The sequence below is a fragment of the Canis aureus genome, chromosome 2 (assembly GCF_053574225.1).
Source record: "Canis aureus isolate CA01 chromosome 2, VMU_Caureus_v.1.0, whole genome shotgun sequence".
In the NCBI taxonomy this organism is placed as follows: domain Eukaryota; kingdom Metazoa; phylum Chordata; class Mammalia; order Carnivora; family Canidae; genus Canis; species Canis aureus.
In genome coordinates, this window is record NC_135612.1 from 71,390,698 (window position 1) to 71,414,255 (window position 23,558).

At 46.4% G+C, this 23,558-nt stretch overlaps 1 protein-coding gene across 2 annotated transcripts in view; it reads left to right on the forward strand.

The window, feature by feature from the left end:
- STK32B (serine/threonine kinase 32B) overlaps positions 1 to 23,558 on the forward strand; it is a 387,142-nt gene that overhangs the window by 78,601 nt on the left and 284,983 nt on the right. For both annotated transcript variants that reach the window (XM_077878608.1, XM_077878617.1), the window contains exon 2: positions 21,486 to 21,541. In XM_077878608.1, the coding sequence (XP_077734734.1) occupies positions 21,486 to 21,541 (56 nt within the window). The remainder of the gene's footprint in view (positions 1 to 21,485; positions 21,542 to 23,558) is intronic.

The following is a 23,558-nucleotide window of genomic DNA, read 5'->3' on the forward strand; positions in this document are numbered from 1 at the left end:
ATTCCCCTCTATCACTCAAAGCCCTGTGGGGTTTCTCATTGCCCTCAGGGTAAGGAGCAGCATTTTTATCCAAGCCTTGGTCCCTGCCACCTCTGCGGTGCCATCTCTTGCCACTCCCTCCACCTTAGCATCTTTGAACCAGCTATTTATTCCTTCTGCTTGCAATAATCTCATACTCTCCCCGGTCCCACCCCTTCCTCCTGCTTTAACTTCTGACACTGCCCAACTCCTGTGCATGAATCCCGTCTCAGTTTTAAATTCACTTCCTCCTAAGAGCCTTCCCTGTCCCCAGGTCTGTTCCTTCCCACAGTATGTCTTCCTACAGCACTCAGTTCTTACCTAAATTGCAGGTGAAATCTCTGTGTAATGTCAGGGATTGTAATGTTAGATTTTAGGCTCCTGGAAGACGGGGATGATGTCTGTCTTACTCTCAGCACAGAGCGCTGACAATGTCGGAGAATAGGTTCCCAGTAAATATGTATCGAATGAATAAATAAAAGATCTTTCTGACATTTTCTCACTAGAGAGCTTTTATTAAACGCCAGATTTTCTTTCCAAAGAAAGCTTGAGTAGAGACATAGAAATCCCTTTTGTTCTGTTCAAATCTTTTCACAGAACTCCCTTCCGGCTTCCCATAAAGAGACATTAATCTCCAAGAAGCACATCTCCAGAACGTGATGTTCCTCCTGCAGTGGCTGGTGGCCACTCGGGGAACACTTGGTGCTCTAATTGGGAGCAGTGCAGACTCATTATTTCATGGGCTGGTGGCATGCTGAATGTCACAGGTTGGAGCTTGTCATTTGTTTGGGATTACTTGGCAGTCCCAGCTCTTCCTGCACCCCTTACCCCACATTAATGAACTTTTCAGGGAGAGACCAACCATTCAGACAACTTTGTGAGTCCACAGTTTGCAGGAAACATACCCTGCAAATGAGAGTATCTGGGGACGTTCCCTGAGCTGCTGTCATATGTTTTCAGGGATAATAATGAAATTATGATTTAATTTGGTTGGGAGCTCAGGGATTTGGGAAAATCTCAAGGGCAGTTCTCTGTGAGTGTGTCATCACAAGCTGTCCTGTGTTGTTGGTTAGCTTTGCCCTGTTGCTTTACTATCTGAATGGGAGGCCTTTCCTCCCTCTCCTCAGGGCTCTGTGGGTGCCCCTTGGGCCTCTCGTGTTAATCTGCACACAGTCTTCCAGTTGAGCCAAGCCCAGTTCCAATCCCTGGACCACCAGGCTTCCTAAACAGCCCCTGCCCTGAAAACAATTACAGTGGCAGAAAACTTGTGTAGGCTTGAAAATTGCTTTCCTACCTTATTCTGGAAAAGATTTAAGTTGGCTCAGCAGGTGCCTGAAGCATAAGAGGATGGCACCAGTGAAAACATGAGTGAAGACAAAGAAAAAGAAAGATGGAGGCAGAAATGATGATGTCAGGGGCCAGGCTTGAAATGTGTACCTTGAAAGCCCCCATGCAGATTTCGGCTCCCTTGCAGCCAACTAGAAAAGTGCAACTAGGAAAGCTACCCAGTTCACAGGTCTTTATAGAGAAACCAGACTTGGAGCTGAGAAGCACAAGGTCTCCTGGTCCTGAGGGGCGGCCAGTGGACCAGTCATCAGGAGTGGTTGCTCTCATTGGGGTGCAGTGGCTTTGCTGGTCCCAGGAACTTGGCCAGGTCACTTGACTCCCGGTAAATCAAGGACAAGCATCTCTGCTCTGCTCCCTCCCCAGGGCTGCCCTGAAGATCAGACAAGGGTGAAAGCCCACTTTTGAACTGGAAAGAATTATACAAGCATGAGACATTATTATCTATGAGAAAATGATGGTATTAATTAACCTCTCTGAGCTCCAGTTATCCTAACTGTAAAATCAGGCATAATAATAACCTCATTGGGTCTTTGGAAGGATGTAAATTATCTGATTCATGGCAAGACTTCTCAAATTCTTAATTCTGTCCCTCCCCTGCTTTCTTTCATTAAAGCAGGAGGGTCAGACTCTCAGATTGAAGAGGTGAATGGATCCAAATTATAATGACATGGTTTCTGCTTTGAACATTTATCGATTCTGTTAAACACTGTACACACATGGGAGGCTCTCCACACTGACTCATATGTTGCATGCACACATGGGCACACACAGTACATTTTCCTACCTCACCTGTGAGCAGGGCCAGCTCCATGGGTGTGGGACCCGGGCTGTCATACAGGACTTCACACTCACAAGGGCCCCATACTTGGCTGAATGCTCTATCACTGTCTTGGAGTGTTTCATAACTTTTAACCAAGAGGTCCTGAATTTTCACTTTGTACTGAACTCTTCAGGGTAGATAGCTGGTCTTGCCTTCAAGAGCAAATAACCAGCATGGTGTGTAAGGAAGAGGCTTTTAGAGTTGGAGCAGAGCAGGAAGGGCTGTCTTACTCTGGTGTCCGAGTGTCTCTGCCTGTCGGAGAACACCCACACAAACCCTCACCCCATCCCCCACAGAGTTGAGGGCTTCCATCTGCTTCTGGGGAGAAGCCAGTATATGGCGGGATGTGTGCCTAGGCATGGCTAATGCTGGCTGAGTCTATGAATTTCACTTCTTCCATCTTTGTTGCCCCCCCGCTTCCCCGGCCTCCTAGACACACCCAGGGAGTATGTTCCAATAGGGCCTCTGATCTCTGCATTTTTACTGCAGCCACCACAGCCTGGCCCAATTCATATCTCTTCTGCATGGTGCTGTGGAGCCTGGGGTTCAGTTTAGGCTCTGGAGCTGGGTGGCCTGGGTTTAGGTCCTGGTCCTGCCTCCCAGTGCTTCGGTCCCACAGGGCAAGGTTCTTGGATTGTGTAGCTCTCAACTTCCTCATGTGAAGAGCAGAGAGAGGTGTGAGCTCTTTGCTGTGAAGGCTTAGAGCCAGGCCCAGCCCAGAGTCCTCTCGAATGTCATGGAGATTCACGTTGCTACTCTACTCAATACCTGACACCCCCTTTTATGTCTGCCCCCAGCCCATCCACTTGCCACAGGCAGTAAAAGAGATCATCCATAAAACCCCTAAATCAGATTATGTGCCAGTCAAACTTGGTACTCTTAGCTTCCCGTTGCATTTAGAGTCACTCCAACTTCTATCAGTACTGGCCAGCATGGCCTGCATGAACCAGCCTTCCTGCCTCTTGGACCTTACCTCCGGCCTACCCTTCCCACCATTCTCTGCTCCAGATACACATGCCTGTTATCAGGCCCTCAGGAACAACACCAGACTTGTTCCTGCTCTGGGCCTTTGCACGTGCTATTCCCTGAGCTAAGTTTGAAGTGCTTCCCTGTTCCCAGATGGCTGGGGATTCTTTCCCTCTAGGTCTTGTTTCAGAGGCCACCTGCTCAAAGAGGCCTGTCCTGGCCACCTGTGGACACTTACTTCCCCTGTGACTGGCTAACTGTACCCCTGCCTTATCTCTTTTATGCAGCTTTAGGCCACTTGCAGTTATCTAGTTATTTGCTTACTTGTTCCTAGTCTTCTTGCTTAGAGGGTAAATTCCACAGGGGTGGAGGCCTCTTCTGTCCTGGCCACTGCTCTTTGCCTCACATGCAGCCTGTGTGTGCCTATGCAAGTACTTGTGCATGAATAACTAGGGTGACTGACTTACAAACGCTTGGCTAGATGGCATATAGTTGCCTCTTCTTCCCCATGCTGTCTGGTCTCCATAGGCCTATACAGCTTTACCTTCCCTGCATTATCACTTCCTTACCCCTGCCTTATGGACATTCAGAGGCTTTGGGGACATTTACTTTCTGAATTGCCCACCCGTCCCAACTCTCAACCTGCCCTGGAGTTTTGATACCTCAGATATATTGCATACCTGCTTGTGATCTATGTTTGTCTGTGCTTTGCACATACAAGAGTGAGACTATTTTGCCCCCAGAACCAATTTCGCCTTTTAGTAGGGGTTGCACCCCATTAGGTGTTCCACACTTTCGGTGGACTCCACCGTTTAGTAAGCTCTTTTGCGTCTTGTAGGTGAAGTCCTGTTGGCAGTAGAAAGGAGAAGCTTGATGCCCTGTTCACTGGGATTTCTCATAGAAGGAGCAAGAGCACATCTAACCGTGGGGGCGTGAGGGAGATTTTATACCGGGCGGGGATGTTTTCCATTTCCATGTAGACAAAAGAGGAAATGGTTTAGTCCTTTCCTTAGCAACTTTCTGAAAAGGAGTACTTTGGAGCTCTGCTTGACAGTGGGGAGCATAAGTCCAGAGAGCTCTCATTTCCTTTCTTTCTGCTCTCAAATATTGTCAGTTTTTTTTTCCCCCGACTTCTGTTCTCAAGGTTTTATCTCCTTCCAAGAATCTGACATAACCCTAGTGGATGCTCAGCAATTTGTGTTACGGCTGTGTGATTCTGTTACAAAATGTTCCATTTTTAAAATAAATTAGATAAGGACATTCTCAGTTTTGAAAGAAGGCACTCAGCCTATAGCTGTGAGGAAGGAGCATCATATATGAGCTCACCACCTTTTTATAGTCTGAAAATAATGTAGTACTTGAGCTACAAAAGTTCTTATTTTTTTGCACAGACTCTATTATTTCCTTAAAGTTATAATGATTTCTCCATCCTCCGCATGCATTTATTTCAATATCCAATTATTTTATAAGCCCTACACATGGAGATCCAGGGCTCACATACACATAGACGCTAAGATGAATGCATGTCATGTTCAGGGATAATGTGTGAAATCCTGAGAATTTTTGAGATTTCCTGTCTGTTGGTGATAGAACAACAATGATTAGGGACAGTGATTGGGAACCTATGTGGTGCTGTGCTTTGTTCTGAGCATTTTACAGATAGTAAATAATTTGATCCTGCAACAAGCCATCATACAGCTGCTGTTACCATCCCCTGTTAGAGAGGACACAACGGGTCACAAAACTAGTAAGGGAAGAACTGACTTCAAGTTCTGTATATGTAATCATGTCATTAAAATAATGATTAACAATAACAACAACCAGTGATAATGGTTGGGATCCTAATAACACCAAGAGCAAAGGCCCATGGCAAGCATACTTTATAGAGCAGGTCCGGTCAGTTAGGTAGAATGGGGGATGTTTCCTATAATTCATCTCTAATTTTTACACCGACTTTTGAAGGTAAGTGATATTGTTGATCATATTTTGCAAACATGGAAACAAAGCCTGTGAAGGTTAATGAAGCTTGAGGTCAAGCAGTGTTGGTGGATGGGCTGAGTCTGGAGTTGGGCCTGCCTGCACCTGAGTCTGTGCTGGATTGCCTCCTTGTGAGGGCTGAGGAAGCTTCAGCCCCTGGTAGCAGGTAGGAGATAGCCATCTGCTCAGGAAATGTGTTCTGGACACCACTTTGTGGCCAGCCACATGGAGGGGCCAGGGAAGCCTAGAAGGACACGCCTAGGCGTGTCCATGCAGATCTCCTGGGCCAATGGCTAGGCCAGCAGGAGAAGGGAGAAGCAACCACAGAAATGTGGTAGAGTGTCTGTGTGTTCCTTGTAGACTCTTCATTCATTCATTCATTCATTAATTCATTCATTCATTGCTTCATTTACCAATGCTTCAGGGCCTGCATATAGCAGGGATGTGACCGCGTTCATGCCTATGGCATTTGGCTCAGTGGACCTCTCTGTGGACTCTCCCCTACTGGGTTCTGGTATAGACTCAGTTATGCAACCCTCCTCCCACCCAATTCATATGTCAAAGCCCTAATCCCTAATGTGATTTGGAGGTGAGGTTTGGGAAGGTGATTAGGTGGAGATCAGGTCATGAGGTTGGAGCCCCATGATGGGATTAGTGCTCTGGTGAGTTGAGGGAGAGATGAGAGCTCTCTGACTCCACTGTGTGAGGACACAGTGAGAAGACAGATGTCTCTGAGCCAGGGAGAGAGTGTTCAACAAGAATTGAACCTGCTGGCATCTCCATCTTGGATGTTCCGGCCTTCAGACCACGATAAATAAATGTCTCTTGTTACGACCCCCAGTCTGTAGTATCTGTTGTAGCTCTCTCTTCTTTCCCCACAAGTGATCCTTTTTTCTTCCCCAGTCTCTGCTTCCTCTGGAGCCTTCACTCTCTGTATCTCCTCAGTGCTGGGGAGCCAGAAATCATCATGGATTTCCAAACCTCTTTCCCTTCCGGCCACATCCCGTGTTCTTACTGATGTGTTCTGTGTCTTTCCCAGGTCTTCTCCTTTTCTCTCCCCCTCTCCTGATCCTGTTCAGGCACTCTTGCTCCCTGTAGGGCCTGGATACCACATGTCTCCCTCTGCTCCTTGCCCCTCTTCCTTGGGCCTGCACTGCGGTGGCCATGGAAGCTTATTGAATACAGTTTTCTCTCTATAAGCCAGGGTCCCTCGTGATGCCTAGTCCTGTGCTTTTCCAACAGCAATATCCACATCATCATCACTATAGTACTTGTCTGCTAGGACACTGTAACAAAGCATCACAGACCGGGGGCTTAAACAGTTGAAATTTATTCTCTCCCAGTCTTGGAGGCTGTTAAGTCCAAGATCAAGGTGAGAGTAGGGTCAGTTCCCTCTGAGGCCTCTCTCCTTAGTGTGTAGATGGCTGTCTTCCTTCTGTGTCCTCACATGGTCATCCCTCTGTGCATATCTGTGTCCTGTTCTCCTCTTATTATAAGGACACCAGTTGGTTTAGAGTCTACCCCAATGACCTCATTTAACTTAATCACATCTTTAAAGGCCCTGTCTCCAAACACGGTCACATATAAGCTTCAACACATGGATTTTCAGGGGGCACAGTTCAGCCTATAACAGTTACCATCATTTTTTATCATGCCACTTTTGTCGTCAACCTATCACTTCCCCCACGGCCATTTATTGATCACTTAGTATGAGCTGGGCTCTGGCCTAAACTTTTACACAATACACAATCTCAGTTGATTTCACAACATGCTCATGACCCATATTTTTCAGGGATGGAGAAAGAAGTGAAGTCAGTTCCCCATCTTGCCTACTCGAGAAAGTAGCTCTCTCATGCCCTGGCTCTGCCAAAATGTCATTATCTCCTCAGTCTGTAGGTCAGGGGAGCCGCCATACAGCCCATCAGCTTGTAAACCAGACCCATTTTTCTGACTTATGTAATTTGGCTCTCTCACAGAGAAACAGTTATGAACTTTTGACTATGTTTGTGAGATGTCTGGATAAGCAAGATGTTTCACTGCTGCACTTGTCGAGATGTAGGATCTCTATTCTTCTCCTTAAAGCAATCAGCATTTTCTTGGCCCTGAAGCCTCCCAGTGCCATCTGAGCCTTCCTTGCCCCCACCCCAAAGCTTCCTGAGTTCAGCCCTGTTATAGCACTAACATGGTGCCCGCTTACCTTCTTGACAGGGAGTGCATGGTGGCTAGGACAGAGATTGGTTTGTTTTTGGCCCACAGCCTGGAATAGAACCAGGCCTTCAAGAAGGTTGGGAAAGAAATACAAAATAAACAGAAGATCGTGTAAACCCAAGGGGACACCAGAGGTCATGGATATTAAGGGTGTCAATGAGGCTTCTCATCTCATTATTCTGGGTTATGTTAGGCTAATAAGGGATCAAGACCATGCATGTGTGTGCATGCCCATGTGTGTGCATGTGTATGCACGTGCCTGTGTAAGTGTGTGTTTTAGGGGACATCAGTGCTCTTTAACAGTTCATGACAATGAATTCATCATTTAGGTGACCTTGTAGAAGGCAGAATTTTATGTTGGTCCCATGGCCTTCTTACCTAGCCCCCCTTAATTGATTATGTCACATTACCTTATAAAAAGAAGATTGGATGGACCTGATCTAATCCCACGAGCCCTGTAAAAGCAGAGCGGTTTCTCCTGACCAGTCACTAAAAGGAAAGTAAGAGAGATTTGGTGCATGAGAGTATTTGATGCACTATTAGATGGTCAAAACCAGGAGAGAAACAGGGACTTCTGTCCTGTAACCACAAGGAGCTCCCACCCCAGACTTCACTGCAGGTCTGTCTCTTGTTCCTGTCCAGGCATGCTGCCCAGTAATCTGACCTCAACCCTCTGCCAAAAGGCACTTGCCTTGACTTAGCCTGAGGGCCATTTTTTGGTCCGTGGATGTGCATTTGCTCCAACATCACTTATTGAAAGGCTGTTTTTCCTCCACTGAGTTTTTGCACTTCTGTCAAGAATCAGTTGGGCATATTATGTGTATCTATTTCTGGGGTCTCTGTTCTGTCCCATTCATGCATATCTATCCTTTCTATACCACCTGGTCTTGATTTTTGAAGCTACATAGTACATTTTTTTTAAATTTTTATTTATTTATGATAATCAGAGAGAGAGAGAGAGAGAGGCAGAGAGAGGCAGAGACACAGGCAGAGGGAGAAGCAGGCTCCATGCACCGGGAGCCTGACGTGGGATTCGATCCCGGGTCTCCAGGATCGCGCCCTGGGCTAAAGGCAGGCGCCAAACCGCTGCGCCACCCAGGGATCCCTACCTACATAGTACATTTTAATATTGGACAGAATTAGTCCTCTCTCTGAGGACAGAGAAAACTTTATCGTTCTTTCTCAAGATTGTTTTAGCTATTCTATGGTTAAAATACACCACTCTTCTTAGGATACTCAGCATTGAGCAGTAGATTAGCACTGCTATCATCTCTGCAAAAGAAGAAGTAACAGACATTGTTGTGACTATTAGTTATTACCTCCTCCTCATTCTACTGATTAGTAGGTGAGTTGAAAAATATCAGTAGACTCTAAAACATTAATTAGGCCCCTAATCCTGTACTATCCTTTCCCTAAAAAGGTCAGAAAATGGATAACTTTGTTTGCAGGAGAAATGGTCATGCTTTACATATTTGTAGAGCTCCTCTTGGAAGCATTGCTTTGAGAGCGAGCTTGGACCTAACAGATGAGGTTGCATCTAGCTGCATCACTTCTTCCAGGTTATTTGTCCTAAGTTTGCACAGCCTAGAGTTTGGGAAGTGACCAAAGCCTCCCTTGTCCAGACCTGGTTAGCTTTGATTCTACCCTACCAGGATGAAGAGCCATATGACATGATGTGTCCAAACTATATTTTTGTTTCTACAACTCAGATGGATATAGGTGTGTACACACAGGTACACATGAATGTAGGCTCACTTGTTTGGTTATCCATCTATCCGTCCAGCCAGCCGGCCATCATTTATTGAACCTCTTTTCTGAGCCAGGTGCTATTCTGGGTGCACTGGGTTGAGTAGCATCCCTCCAAAATTCATGTCTACCTGGAGCTTCATAATGGGGTCATATTTGGAAGTAAAGTTTTTGCAGATTTAGTTACTTAAGATGAGGTCATGCTAGATTAGGGCCCCAATTCAATGACTAGGGTCCTTGTTAGAATTGGAGAAGAAGGATGGAGACAGTGGGGAGAAGGCCATGTGTCAATAGAGCCCAAGACTGGACTAATAGAGCCACAAGCTAAGGTACAGTAAGGATTGCCAGCAGCCTCTGGAGGCTGGAGGAGGCGAGGAAGGATCCTGTCCTAGAGAATTTGGAGGGAGAACAGTCCTGTTAGCAACTTGATTCCAGACTTCTGGTCTCCAGAACCGTGAGGGAGTGAATCTCTGTTGTTTTAAGCCCCCCACCCCCAAACCCCACCCTGTTTGTGGCTCTTTGTTATGGCAGCCACAGCAAACTACCACAGAGAGCATGGAGGAAGCAGGTTGTCTGAGGCAGCCTTGCTTTCGAGGAATTGTTAGTCTAGCTCTTACTCTCCTCTCTCAAACGTGTGTTTGACGCTTTCCTTATCACCGATTCCACATTTCCCTCCAAATTACCTTCTTTCCTGAGATCATAGCCATATAATATTTTCCTGTATGAATTAGGCATGTGATTTCCTAAATGTTTATGGCAACAGTGTTTTTGCTGATAACAGTGCAGAGTGAGAAAAAAAAAAAAAGGCTTTGAGGCTTTATGAAACACATTTATCAACAAGAAAACAAAACAGTTTTTAATGAGGCCAAAAGAAGTGATTGCAGCTCAGTTTGGCAAACACTGTTGTCTACTCTGTGCTGAGGATCTAAGCAGGAGTGTATGAGAAGTCTGTAGGAAGAACTGGTCCATGGCCATGGCTAGCCAGAGTAGATGCTAGCCAGGGGCTGGATCGTGTCTTTGGCTGAATATGAGACCTGGGTGTAACCATGGCTGAGACCTGTACCTTAGGGCAGAGGAGCCAGGGATGGGGTAGGTGGGCCATGTGCAAAGGTGGTTCCTCCCAGGCCCCAAGTGTTCATGTAACGGGATATGGTGGGAGTTGCTGGGGTATAACCAGCAGCCTTGAATATTTAGACTGAATATGTGCACATGGTCCCTCACTGTGCTCTTCCCAGGTCAGGAGTGGCCTGTTCCAGCCCTGGTACAACCTGTGAGTTTGTGGCCTTTGAGTGAGTAGCTTACCTGCTGAGGGAGGAGGTCACCTCCTTGAGTTATGGAGAAAGGAGGAGCCTGGTATTTATCAGATGCCTTCCTTTTCAGTCACTGGGCTTTATCATCTTGGATATTGTTACATTTAACTCTGACTTGCTCAGAAATTTATTTTGGGAGCCAGTGAACAGAGAGGTACTCATTCAATTTGGTTTTGTCCAAATAACTGGGTTGTTCTCCCAGTGCTTCTAGAAGAATAGCTGTTCTTGTCTCTGCTGGAGGCCAAGTAGGGTCTGTTAACCTGCACTGCCATGTCCCTTCCTCCATTCCATCTTGAATTCCTAGGGTCATCCCTGTGACTCAGTTTCTAGTTGTGTGCACATCACTAGGGATTAAGACTTTGTTCATCAGAGACATCACATGCAATGCCTATTTGTGGAAGGAGGAAATACACGATGTATTCTTGTACCTGCTAGGATAAGACTTTTCTCTTCAAAACTTACCTGGTGTAACATTTGGCCCTATTCTCACCTATGTGTTCTCCTAAGAATGACTTTGCCAGTTAGGGGAGCCAGCTCAGTTATGATTATGTGAAATGTGAACATGAATTTGAGAGGAGCGGATTTCTTTTTGTGTCCTGCTACCTTGAGTGTATTCCCATTCGTCACCTTATCAACCCTATGGGGCAGGTATCATTGTGCCCATTTCACAGATGACCATGGTGGGATGTTGAGAAATGAAGGGCTGCCTCTTCCTGGTTTCTCTCCCCAGCCCTCTGTCATTGCTCATGTACTCAGCACTCCCATAGACTTGTCCCTTTCAGGAGTCATCTGGCCATTCATTCATATTCAGTAAATATGTATCAAGGACCTCCTGTATGCCAGGCACCGTTCTAGGCTCCAGAGATACTGTAGTGAACAAAACAGGCCAATAACCCACACCTTGAAGAGTTGGCTTTTCAAAATGGGGGTGTAGGCAATGAACACAATTACTACAAAGGGGATGACTATGCAACAAGATAGGGAGGACTGGGGAGGTCACCCAGGCAGAGTGTCAGGGAAGATCTTTTACTTCTTAAGGGAGTATGGACCTCAGGATGTGAGGGAGCCCGTATTGGGTTGAACCAGGGCCAAGCATTTAGGGTGGAGGAACAGCAGGAGAATGCCTGGGTGGGTGGGAGGCTGATGTGCTCCCCAGGAAGGGAGAGTGCACAGAGGAGGCTGGCAGGCAGGGGAGGAGCCCTTCCAGAGCACAGCAAGGAGTGTGGGGATGCCACTGGAGAGTCTGAATAGTCTTTGGGGTGTGAGCTCTTGAGGTGGTGGGCAATGGAGAGAAGGAAGCAGTTCTCCTGCTCTTGAACCTGGGAGCAAACTCAGACCCTGGAGCTGATAGGTGAGCTCATAGCAATACTGTCCCTGTCCTAGGACTGCAGTGATCTCATCTCCTACTGAAAGTGCAGGTTCCTGGGGGACTAAATCCCCTGGGAACCACTGATAAACAAAGGGAGGTGGGTCCTTTGGAGTAATGCTTTTCCAACCTGATGCATCCTCGCTCTGAAGAAATATCCAGTGATCTCAAGCATTAACCACCCTACTCATTCCTCTTCACTCACACCCCAGTCCTGCTGTTCTGGGAACCCATCCTGCTGATTTATGCCCCTGGGTGTGTGTGTGTGTGTGTGTGTGTGTGTGTGTGTGTGTGTGTGTGTATAAAACGTATGACTGACTGCTTTTCTTGGAGCCTTTCCTGAAATCCCTACATCTCCTACCTCCTGGAGAGCTCTTATAATTCCTCAAACCCACACTTGGGGTCTTGTGATTTTGGAAACTTTGCCAGACTGTCCCCACAGCATAGAGTGCATCCCCCCATCTCAGAACCTGGTGCCTAACCCTGCTTCTGCTCCAGCACCTGTGTTCATGTCTGCAGGACCTGGCTGTGTCCCCTGCTGGGCTGTGAGCTCCTTGTGAGCAGAGCCTGTCACCTCCCAAGTCCCTGCTCCTGTCAGGACCCGCATACCATAGGTGCCGCAGATGTGAGAGACTAGATCTGAGTCTAGTGATGAGAATGTCCTTAACCCTGTTACCCGCATATGGACGGGCTAGACCAACGCCTGGGCATACTTGCTTTGCTTCTCCCTTTCCTGGGCTGCTCACTGACCATTCACTCCATCAGGTTTTTTTTTTTTTTAAGATTTTATTTATTTATTCATGAGAGAGAGAGAGAGAGAGAGAGAGGCAGAGACACAGGCAGAGGGAGAAGCAGGCTCCATGCAAGGAGCCCGACGTGGCACTCAATCCCGGGACTCCAGGATCACACCCTGGGCCGAAGGCAGGCACTAAACTGCTGAGCCACCCAGGGATCCCCTGTTTTTTTGTTTTAATAGACTTTAAAAAAAAAAAAAAGCAGTTCAAGGTTCACAGCAAAATTGAAGGGAAGACACAGAGATTTCTCACATACTCCCTGCTACCACATAGGCAGCTCCTCCCCCGTTATTGACACCCCCACCAGAGAGGTGCATTTGTGTCAGCTGCACCTCCTTTGACACATCATCACACAGAGTACATAGGTTACATTAGGGATCTGTCTTGGTGTGGAGCATCCAGTGGGTTTGGACAAACGTATGACTGACAGGTGTCTACCATTATGGCATCCTACAGAGTATTTTTACTGTCCATAGAAGTACTCTATGCCCACTGCATCTCTCAGATAGACTTGCTTTATTTTTATTTATTTATTCATGACAGAGAGAGAGGCAGGCAGAGACACAGGCAGAGGGAGAAGCCGGCTCCGTGCAGGGAGCCCAATGTGGGACTCAATCCCAGGTCTCCAGGCTCATACCCCTGGGTGAAGGCGGCGCTAAACCACTGGGCTGCCGGGACTCCCTGATAGACTTGCTTTAGCAAGACTGATACAACTGCTGGGGTCCTGTGTCCTTAATTACCATCATGTGGCAGTTATGTCTCCCTGCTCCCCCCAAGCTCACAACTAAATTTAGATATTTCCAAACAGCTTAAACCAACATCACTGGACTGGTTTTCTTCCCCTCGGAGCCCTCTATCACTTTCTCATCATGTTTAGAAAACCTCCCAGAGGCCTTACCCCAGCCCCAAGTGACTGGCTCCCCAACTTTTGCTTCTCCCCAAACTAGCTACATTCCAGCCAGCCTTGCCTGCTTGCTCTGCCTGAGGACCATAATGCACATTCCTGCCAAGGGCCTTTGCACTTGCTTTTCCCTCTGCCTGCAGTAACTAGCCATCCCCTGGATATCTTCGTGGTGTATTCCCTCACCTGCTTCACAAATCTGTTCAGTTGTCCTCTCCTTAGAAAATCCTGCCCTGGCCATCCTGTCTAAAGTAGCAGCTCCTCTCCCAACATAGTCACTGTTCCTCTACCTGGTGGGGTTGACAGAATAATGGTCCCCTGAAGATGTCCACATCTTAATCCTGGAGCCTGTGTATATAGTACATTACACGGCGAAAGGAACTTTGAAGGTGTGATTAAAGTGAGGACCCTGAGGAAGGGAGATTTTCCTGGATTATCCATGTGGGCACAATGGAATCACAAGTGTCCTTATGAAGGAAGAAGGGGGTTGGGGGGTCAGAGAAGGAGATGTGGCCATGGAAGGACAGGGTGGGGTGATGTGGGGCCATCGACCAGGGAATGCAGGCAGCCAAGGAACCAGTGATTCTCTAGAGCCTCAGAAGAAATCTCAGCCCTGTTAACACCTTGGTTTTAGCTCAGTGAGAACTGTGTTGGATTTCTGACCTCTGGGACTGTAAGATCATAAATTTGTATTATTTCAGCCACTTCGTTTGTGGTAATTTGTTATAGCAGCATGAGGAAATGAACACACATGGATTTGTTGTCCTTCATTGAATTTACCACTGAGTTATGGATTGATGGGTTATTTGCCTCGTGCCCCAGAACGTTGTCAGCTTCATGGATGGAGGGTCATTTTGTCTTCTGTTCACTACTGGTCTCCAGGACCTGGGACAGGGCCTGGTACACAGCACACGTGCATTCAACTAGTGTGCATTTGTTGGATAAGTAATTAATAGAAGCATTCATGGTGATGTCTGCCACAGCTGGATCATCCTTCCTTTCTGTGTGGAGGTAATTCCCGTAAAGAAGGCGATACCAATTCCCAGTCCCTGAAGAATCTTCGTCCTGTTCTTCCCATCTTACTACCCAGTTCACTCATGTGTGTGCTCGGATGTCTTGTGAGTGTGTACTCTCTGTTACCTGCCAGGGGCACCTGGGATGCAGAGAGGCACAGGGCTCAGCTCCACCTCAAGGAGTCACCTGGATACCCACATTTCTTCTGTGCTGATGACAGACGAAACCAAGCCCAATGATCACTGCCACTATGTGCTAATGACAGAATAATCTTATTTTGAGAAAAATCCAACCGGAGGAGCCTTACCCCATTTTAAGGATGACCGAGTGAGATTCTGAGATACTATACGGCCAGGCTGAAGGTCCACAGCTGGAGCACGGGTTTGGGTCAGTACTCTTTCAGGGCATTCAAGAGTTCAGACTGATACTCTTCTGAGTGGCTTCTGTTTGTTGAATCAGCCATTTGCTTGGTCATTGCCCATGGCCCTGACCCTGACTTGGGGAGGTAGGCGTCTCTACCCACATGCTACTGATGGGAAAATCAGGGCTTGGAAAAGTAACTGTATTTCCTCTGGTCCACAGTGACCAAAATGGTGAAGCTGGGTTTAAAGCTAAGTGGGACACCAAACCCTCCCTTCCACCTCTGCCCCTTCCCATCTTCCCCGTGTTAGGGACACCTTCCCTGTGTTCCACCTACCTCCATCCTGGGACCAAAAGCTCAGGTGCTGACAGGATCAGGCAGGAAATAGAGATGCATGTGAACTGGGCTGCCAGGGACAGTGTGAATCACAGAGAAGACTTTACTGTCCTACTGTCAAGGGCCATCATAGAGCCACTTTTGGCAGATCTTCAAATTTTTGAAATGATGTTGGAAATCAGCAATTTTGGGGGACGTTTCCTATACAGGCACAGCCAGCCCATGTGTGATCTGTGTGTGTGGCCCCAGTGATATAAGGAAGGAGCTCCCAGTTTAGCTTTCTTTCCAGGCAGGAAAAGGGACATTTGCTTGCTTTCTTTGCCTCATGCATGCAGTCCTTAAATGCCTGTATTTTTTTTTTTTTTTATGATAGTAACACACACAGAGAGGGAGAGAGGCAGAGACACAGGCAGAGGGAGAAGCAGGCTCCACGCACCGGGAGCCCGACGTGGGACTCGATCCCGGGTCTCCAGGATCACGCCCTGGGCCAAAGGCAGGCACTAAACCGCTGTGCCACCCAGGGATCCCAAATGCCTGTATTTTTATGGGATGTTGATTGGGGGTTACATTCCATTAGAGATTGTTTGAAAGGGTAATTAGCTATCTTGAAATCTCACACTCGCCTCTGAATAAACTGCTCCATGAAGGCAGCATGTTGAAAGAATGCTATGAATTTCCTTAGAAATAATTGGTCTGATGGAAATGAGAAAGGAGCCCACAGGCTTGAAAGACAGAACAACCAGATTTGCCCAGCGCGATAATCACCATCAGTAACTAATGGATCCTAATACAGTTCTAGCTTTATCACCCCTGTGATGTTTGGTCATGATTGAATGAGACTGGTGTTGTATCATAAAGGTGAAGAATGGGGACTAACCTCTCATGCAGAATACTATTGATGATAATACCTTATCTTGGTAGCCTTTACTTTATTCCAAATATTTAAGCTGTATGGGTTCATTACATGTGCACAACAACCATAGGTAAGCATTTTAGTACACCCATTTTATAAGTGAAGAGACAGGCACAGAGGGGTTAAGTGACTTCCCCAAGGTCACCCAGCGGGTAGTGGTGGAGTCACAAATCAATTCCAAGCAGCCTGGCCCCTATGTTTCTACCCCAAACAATTCAACTTTATTTTCTGCCTTTTAGTGAAATTATGACAAGGCTGGAAATCCAACAATAAAATAGTTGTCATTTACTAAATCCCTGTGTGGCTGGCTTTGTGTGTCAGAAAGAAATGCTTCTGGCTTCCAATGATAGCAAGCTTGGCCCACAGCAGTTTGAACATATAGGTTTTCTTTTCTTTCTTTCCTTTTTTTGAAATATACTAAGTCTAGAGGTAGGTGGTTCCTGGCATGGCTTCAGAGGCTCATTAACAGGGAGTAGTTTTCTCTGTACCTGCCTTGGCTTCTTGGCCCACAGTCATGAGATGGCTGCAATAGCTCCAGACATCACATCCACATCCATTGTAGGAAGAGGCAGGTGGGTTGAAGAGCCATTTCTCTTTTTTTAAGATTTTATTTATTCATTTATTTATGAGAGACACAGAGAGAGAGCCAAAGACACAGGCAGAGGGAGAAGCAGGCTCCACGCAGGAGGCCTGACGTGGGACTCAACCCCAGATCTCCAGTCTCACACCCTGGGCCGAAGGTTGCACTAAACTGCTGAGCCACCCGGGCTGCCCTGAAGAGCCATTTCAACTGTAACTTTCCCTTTTCATCAGGAAAACATGCTTTCCCAGAACTACCCCCATAGTCCTCTGCTGAGATCTCATTGACTAGGCCTGTGTCACAAGGTCACTGCAGGTTGCACATGTGTCTGGGAAAGTGGGGTGTACAGTTGTTTTGATTAATGTGATGGCCCCTGAACCATCAGTAGCACCTGGGAACTTGCAAATTCTCTGGCTCCTCTGCAGACACTCAGGGGTAGGGGCATGATCTGTGTTAAGAAGCTTCCAGGTGATCATGATGAACACCACTGGATCTGACCAGTTGTGTCTCATTGCCTGGGGCTGGCCACGCTGGTCCCTAAATAGACCTAAGTTTTCCTTATCCAAGAGGCAGGGAGAGATGAGCCTAGCCTGGCAAACAACCAGTTATTTAATGGGCAATGTGTCATTTCATTGTCCTTGTGACAGTCCTCCAGGCAGATGCCACTGCGCTCTTGTTTGGATAAGGTCACTGGCACACCATGTCTTTGCCTTTGGCCAGAAGTGTGCCCCTTGTTTCTACCTTAACAGCATGCTTGTCACAGTGTCACCCATGGCAGCTCTCTCTGTGTCTTGTGGCTTGAACAGACACTGCTTTTTAAGAGTGCACCTTATCATCCCCGAGCTGGCTCCCAAAGTCCTTGTGACTTCTCCCCGTGGGGCAGTTTAATGATCTAGAAGCCTACAGGTATCCAACTGCCCTGGTTTTCCCAGGACTGCAAGCTTTTTGGGGATGCAGGACTGTCAGTGCTAAAACCAGGAAGGTCCCAGCAAACCAGGACATAGATGGTCACCCTAAAAAACTCGCTCGTCAACCCCTCATGTTCCCCAGCCAAGTCCTCTTGCTCTGGGCCAATGACCTGATGTGACAATGCAATTTCTAGAGCCTTCTTCGGCATGGCACTGTCACGGAAGCCATTTCAAACTGCTTACCAACCAACTGTAAACCCTTCACTTATTCAAAGTGTGTTCATGTAGGCACTATTTATGTGAGTATCAGTATACCAGGCCTCAGGGAGATGCTGAATAAATGGAAAGCACAGGCCCATATGCTCAAAGTCGTTTAAATCCAATCTAGTTCAATAAGCAAATAAACATTACATAAGTACCTATTTGTCTCATGTATTGTGTTGGAAGCCCCCAAGGAACACACATTTTTGTAGGGGATATGGATGAGTGAGATTATTTACAGCATTATAATGCTGATTATTAAAATAATAATAGGTTTTGACATTTGCCAGTTGACTCAGTAATTAATACTCTTCTCCAGTTAAGAGATAAGACAGAAGGTGGGGAGCCATGGAGAACCATGCCTGACCTGGCGTTGGGGCATGGGACTCAGGAGGCCAGCAGCAAGGGCTCCCTGATGTGAAGCCCAGAATTAGCCAGATGCCCCCTGGCCGTTCAGGCAGCGCTGGATCCTGCAGACACCTGCATGTGGTGGCTGGCCCGAAGAAGCTTCTGGCAAGAAGGATTAGAGGAAAAGCTTGCTCCCTGAAGACAGACGGTTTCCAGAGAGAGAACAGAATAAGCAGAAATATATCCTGTGGTTCCTTGTTTGGCTCACCACTCGGACGGCTCATACCACCTTTGATGGGTCAAGAGGACATAGGTGTTCAGGGAACTAGCCCTCCTCAAAGAAACCAGGTGGGAGGGAAGATTGCTCCTTGTCCCCCAGCAAACAGCGAGGGTTTTTTGAGAGGTTGCACTGGGTCAGGCACTATTCTACGTTTTTGTGGAATGTAGGCCTTGTTGCTCCCACTTTACAGGTGGGATAAGTGAGGCACACGGAGGCCAGGTGATTCACCCAAGGCTGTGGCAGAGCTAAGTGATGGATCTAAGGAGTCTGACTCAGGCTGGGTTCTGATCTGTGGCTAAATGTCTACAGGAGGTTCAGGATGGCACAAAGGAAAAGACGATACATTGGAGTGGGGAGAGGCTTCCTGAGAGAGCCTGTGAGCCACATGTGCGAGGCCAGGCAGGAGTTAGGCTATTGAGGAAAGGCTTTCCAGGCCCGTGAAACCACGGCGCAGAGGGGTTGCCTCTTGAGGCTGCAGGGAGCCTTCAGGGGGCAGAGACATTTGCTGCTGAGTGTGTGTGTGTGTGGGGGGGGCAGCTGGCATATGCCAGCAGTGATGCTTGCTCTTGGGGAGGCAGGGGATCTGCACATTTACTGGCTCACTGCTGGGCACGTGACAAATGCAGTCCGGGCATCTTGTTTTTCTCTTCTCCTTGACTTTTGGTGAGTGGGCAAGAGGTGAAAGCATGGAATTTCTTTTCCTGGCAAGTTACATGCAAAGGAAACCAAACTAGGTCAAAGAACCAAGGTTTTGCTAAGTTAACCATTAACTTTGTCTCTCTATTCTAAGCACGTTAGATATTCGAAGGCACACTGGATTCTGACTTGGCTCCACAGGGACAGAATTGAACATAATCGTCCTCCACGTATGGTTAATTCAGAAGGAACTGATTGTGTTCATTCACTTTCACATCCTCGCCCCCATAATGTAGTGAACCAATCAATTCATTTCATCTTTGGTAAATGACATGTCTCTCCTAGTTATCGGGAACTGGCTGTAATTCAATATAATTAAAAAATATTTACCGAACACTCATCATGTACCGGTAGTTGTGCTTGGCACTATAAATGTCGGACCTTCTTTCCCTCGGTCCTTTAGTGAATGAGTATCTGTTGAATGCTCACTGTGTACTAACACTGTGCTAGGTGCTGGGGACACAGTAGGAGAAACAAACATGGCCTTTAACTTTAGGGAGCATAGCATCTAGTGGGGAAAAATTGGTTTTGATCAAATCCATGTAAAACAGTGTAGAACAATGTGTTTTGGAGGAAAGTCCCACAGTACTGGGAGAGTGTAGTAGGGGAGCAGACTAGTCTGGAGGGGGAGCACAATCTTTTCTGGATGCAGAAGGGTGAAGAGGGAGCAGAGTTACCAAGTGTGCAGCCAGGAGAGGAGCATTAAAGACACAGAGAATCAGGGTGCCTGGGTGACTCAGTGGTTGGGCACATGCCTTTGGCTCAGGACGTGATCCCAGGGTCCTGGAATTGAGTCCTGCATTGAGTTCCCTGCAGGGAGCCTGCTTCTCCCTCTGCCTGTGTCTCTGCCTCTCTGAGTCTCTCATGAATAAATAAATGAAATCTTTAAAAAAAAAAAAGGCACGGAGAATGACTGTTTTAGGCATAGAAAAGAAGCTTGTGTGTCTGGAGCTCAGTGGGTGCAGGGAGCGTGGTAGATGGTGAAGCAGGAGAAGTAGCAGGGGTTTGATTGTGTAGGAATTTGCTCTTTTCCCAGAAAGCAATGAGGAGGCATTAAAGGGGTGTTTGCAGATGATGAGCAAGACCCCCTGCCTGTGACAAGCACATATCCCAGGATGGGAGGGTCAAGAGTAGATGGAGGACTGCACCAGAGGGTGGCCACAGGAGGACAGATGGGAGAGATAACCAAGAGGTAATGTGGATCTAACCTGATGAAAGGCTAGCTACGGGGCTGAGTGAGAGAGGTGTGGGATGAGTTCCAGGCTTTGAGCACGTGAGGTCAGATGCATGTTGAAGTACTCCTCTTACGCTCCATTTTTGGACCTGTTGGGTTCAAGGTGGCTTTGAAGCCTTCAAGAGTTGTTGTGGGGCAGGCATTAATCAGTACATACTGGTGGGAGGCCAGAGAAGAGGTTCCTTGGAGAGTCATTGGCAATCAGGTGGTGGCTGAAGCCTTTGGCGCTAGCGAGAAGAGGAAAGTGGTAGATGGAGCTTGACAGACTTTAGTATTGAGTGGCTGGGAGAATGAAGCTGAGTGTGCACAGTGCATGCGCTGAAGCATGAACTGGCTTCCATGGAAGCCAAGCCTGCTTCAAAAAAGGACAGAATTGCCAAGTGCAAGGAGGACAATCAAATGTCCGTTGGACTTAGTGGCATGGCTACGCATGATTCGTCTGCTGTGTTGTAGGGTTGGGGCAGAAACCACACCAGAGTAAGGCAGTAGAAATAGCAAGAATGGGGAGACCTACCTGGAATTACAGCATGAAGGGGAGGCATGAGACAGGGCAATACCGGGTTGAGACTGAGGGATCGTTGTCTTCATCCTCTAGTAGCTAACAATGCCAGGGCTAGACAGATGTCCAAGCAGGAGGGACCCACAATATGGTCATGACATTTGAGGGTTCAGATACCATTAAGGAGATGGAGTTAATGCCTTGGACACTGAGATAGGTGAGATGAGTGTATAAGATCTGAGGAGTATCAGATGGACAAGAGAAGAACCAGAAGTGGGGAATGGTCATCCTGGCATCAGGAACAGCAGCAAGTGCAAGAATTTGGTAATCCATGTATCTAGATTTTTCTCTCTGATCCCTTCCCCTGGGCCCATAAGACGTCTCACATCCTGCATACCCACTGGGGAAGTGTTGAGGGGGAAATAAAGTGTGCTGAGAAACATCCATTCAGTGGTGGAGTGCTGCCATGGCAAATAAAATGCAATTGAAGCCAGAAGCCATTTGGAATACATGGGTAGGTCTGTGGGGAGAACTTTCAAGAACCAGTGCAAAGTTTGGCAAATCTGATTTGTTTTCTTTCTTTCCCTCATTTTCTTTTGCAGTCAACTTTGACCATTTTCAGATTCTGCGGGCCATTGGCAAAGGGAGTTTTGGAAAGGTAAGAATGAAGGATTTTTAAAAATTTCATTAACAAAACAAAAAAGTCCTGTCGGCTAGGCTCCTGTACATGTGTGTGTCTGTGTGTCTGTTTTTGTGTTGGTTGCTGGGCACTGGGAATTTCCTGTTTGACAGAAAGATTGTAGTTTGCCAAATTTGACATGTGAAAGAAAGTCTGAATAGTTTCCTTTGGATCCGCTGTAATTTCATTTTGAAAATTAAGTTACCACGGCAGCCCTGGGTTAGGTGGATTACAGTGGTAATTATTTCAAGATTGCTTATGCTATTTCTTCCTTGGGGATCTAAATGATTTGGAAAGTAGAAAAACAAAAGCCACAAATTTAGGAGATGGCCCACATCAACTCTTTCCTGCAGTGTAGGCATTTTATAAATAAATTTTACTGTGGAAAGACTATTTGACATGAGGTCTACCCTCCTAACAAATTTTTAAGTGTGCAGTATATTATTGTTGAACAATGTTGAACAGCAGAACTCTAGGGCTTATGCATCTTACATAGATGAAACTTTATGCCCTTTGGTTAGTAACTCCCCATTTCCCGAGCCCCTCAGTCCCTGGCAACCACCATTCCTTTCTTTGATTCTATGACTTAAACTGTTGTAGGTACTTTGTATCTGTGGAGTCATGAAGTATTTGTCTTTCTGGCTTTCTGGCTTATTTCACTTAGCATGGATTCAAGATTCATCCATGTTGTATTATAGAATTTATATTGTAAAATGTCTTTGTCTTATAAAAAGGCTGAATAAAATTTCATTGTACCTGTATACCACATTTTTAAATTCATTCATCTGTTGATGGACGTTAACATTTCTACCACATCTTGGCTATTGTGACAAGTGCACTTACAGTGGACACAGGATTGCTGTTATCTCTTCTGGATCCTGATTTCAATTACTTTGGGTAAATATCTTAGAAGTAAGATTGCTGAATCGTGGTAGTTTTAGTTTTAATTTTTTGAGGAACCGCCATGCTGTATTCCATTGTGGTCAGGCCGTATGACATTCCCACCATGTAAACATTACATATTACATATTACATTCCCATAGAAACAAATAGTGTGCAAAAGCTCTAATTTCTCCACATCCTTGCCAACATTTGTTGTCTTTTGTGTTTATTGTTTTGTTTTGTCTTTTGATAGTGGCCATCCTGACAGGTGTGAAGTCATATCTTATTGTGTTTTTTTTTTAAAGATTATTTTATTTATTTGAGAGAGAGAAAGAAAGAGAGAGAGAGAGAGAGAGAATGTGATGGGAGGGGCAGAAGGAGAGGGAGAGAGAATCCTAAGCAGACGCTGCACCAAGTATGGTGCTGGATATTGGGCTCAGTCCCATGACCCCATGATCAGGACCCAAGTTGAAACCAAGAGTAAGAAATTTAACCATCTACATCACCCAGGCATCCCTTATTATGGTTTTGATTTGCATTTCCCTGCTGACTAGTCCTATTCAGCATGTTTTAACATACTTGTTAACTGGTTGTACATCTTCTTTGGAGAAATATCTATTCTGGTCTGTAGCCCATCTTAAAATCAAGTTCTTATTTTTTTTTAAATTTATTTTTTAACTATAGCCAATTTGAATGCCTTTTATTTCTTTTTGTTGTCTGCTTGCTGAGGCTAGGACTTCTAGTACTATGTTGAATAACAGTGGTGAGAGTGACATCCCTGTCATGTTCCTGATCTTAGGGGAAAGGCTCTTAGTTTTTCTCCATTGAGAATGTGAGTTGTAGGAGCTCCTTACATATTTTGGAGATCATCCCCTTGTCAGATATATGGCCTCTGAATATTTTCTCTCGTGCTGTGGATTGTCTTTGCACTCTGTTGATTATTTCCTTTGCTATGCAGAAACTTTTTAGTTTGATGTACTTGCTTATTTTTGTTACCTGTGTTTTTGAAGTCATATTGCATGCAATCATTGCTAAGACCAGGGTCATGAAGCTTTATTTTTAAAATGTTTTCTTGGGGGGTGGGGGTGAATGGGTGATGGGCACTGAGGGGGGC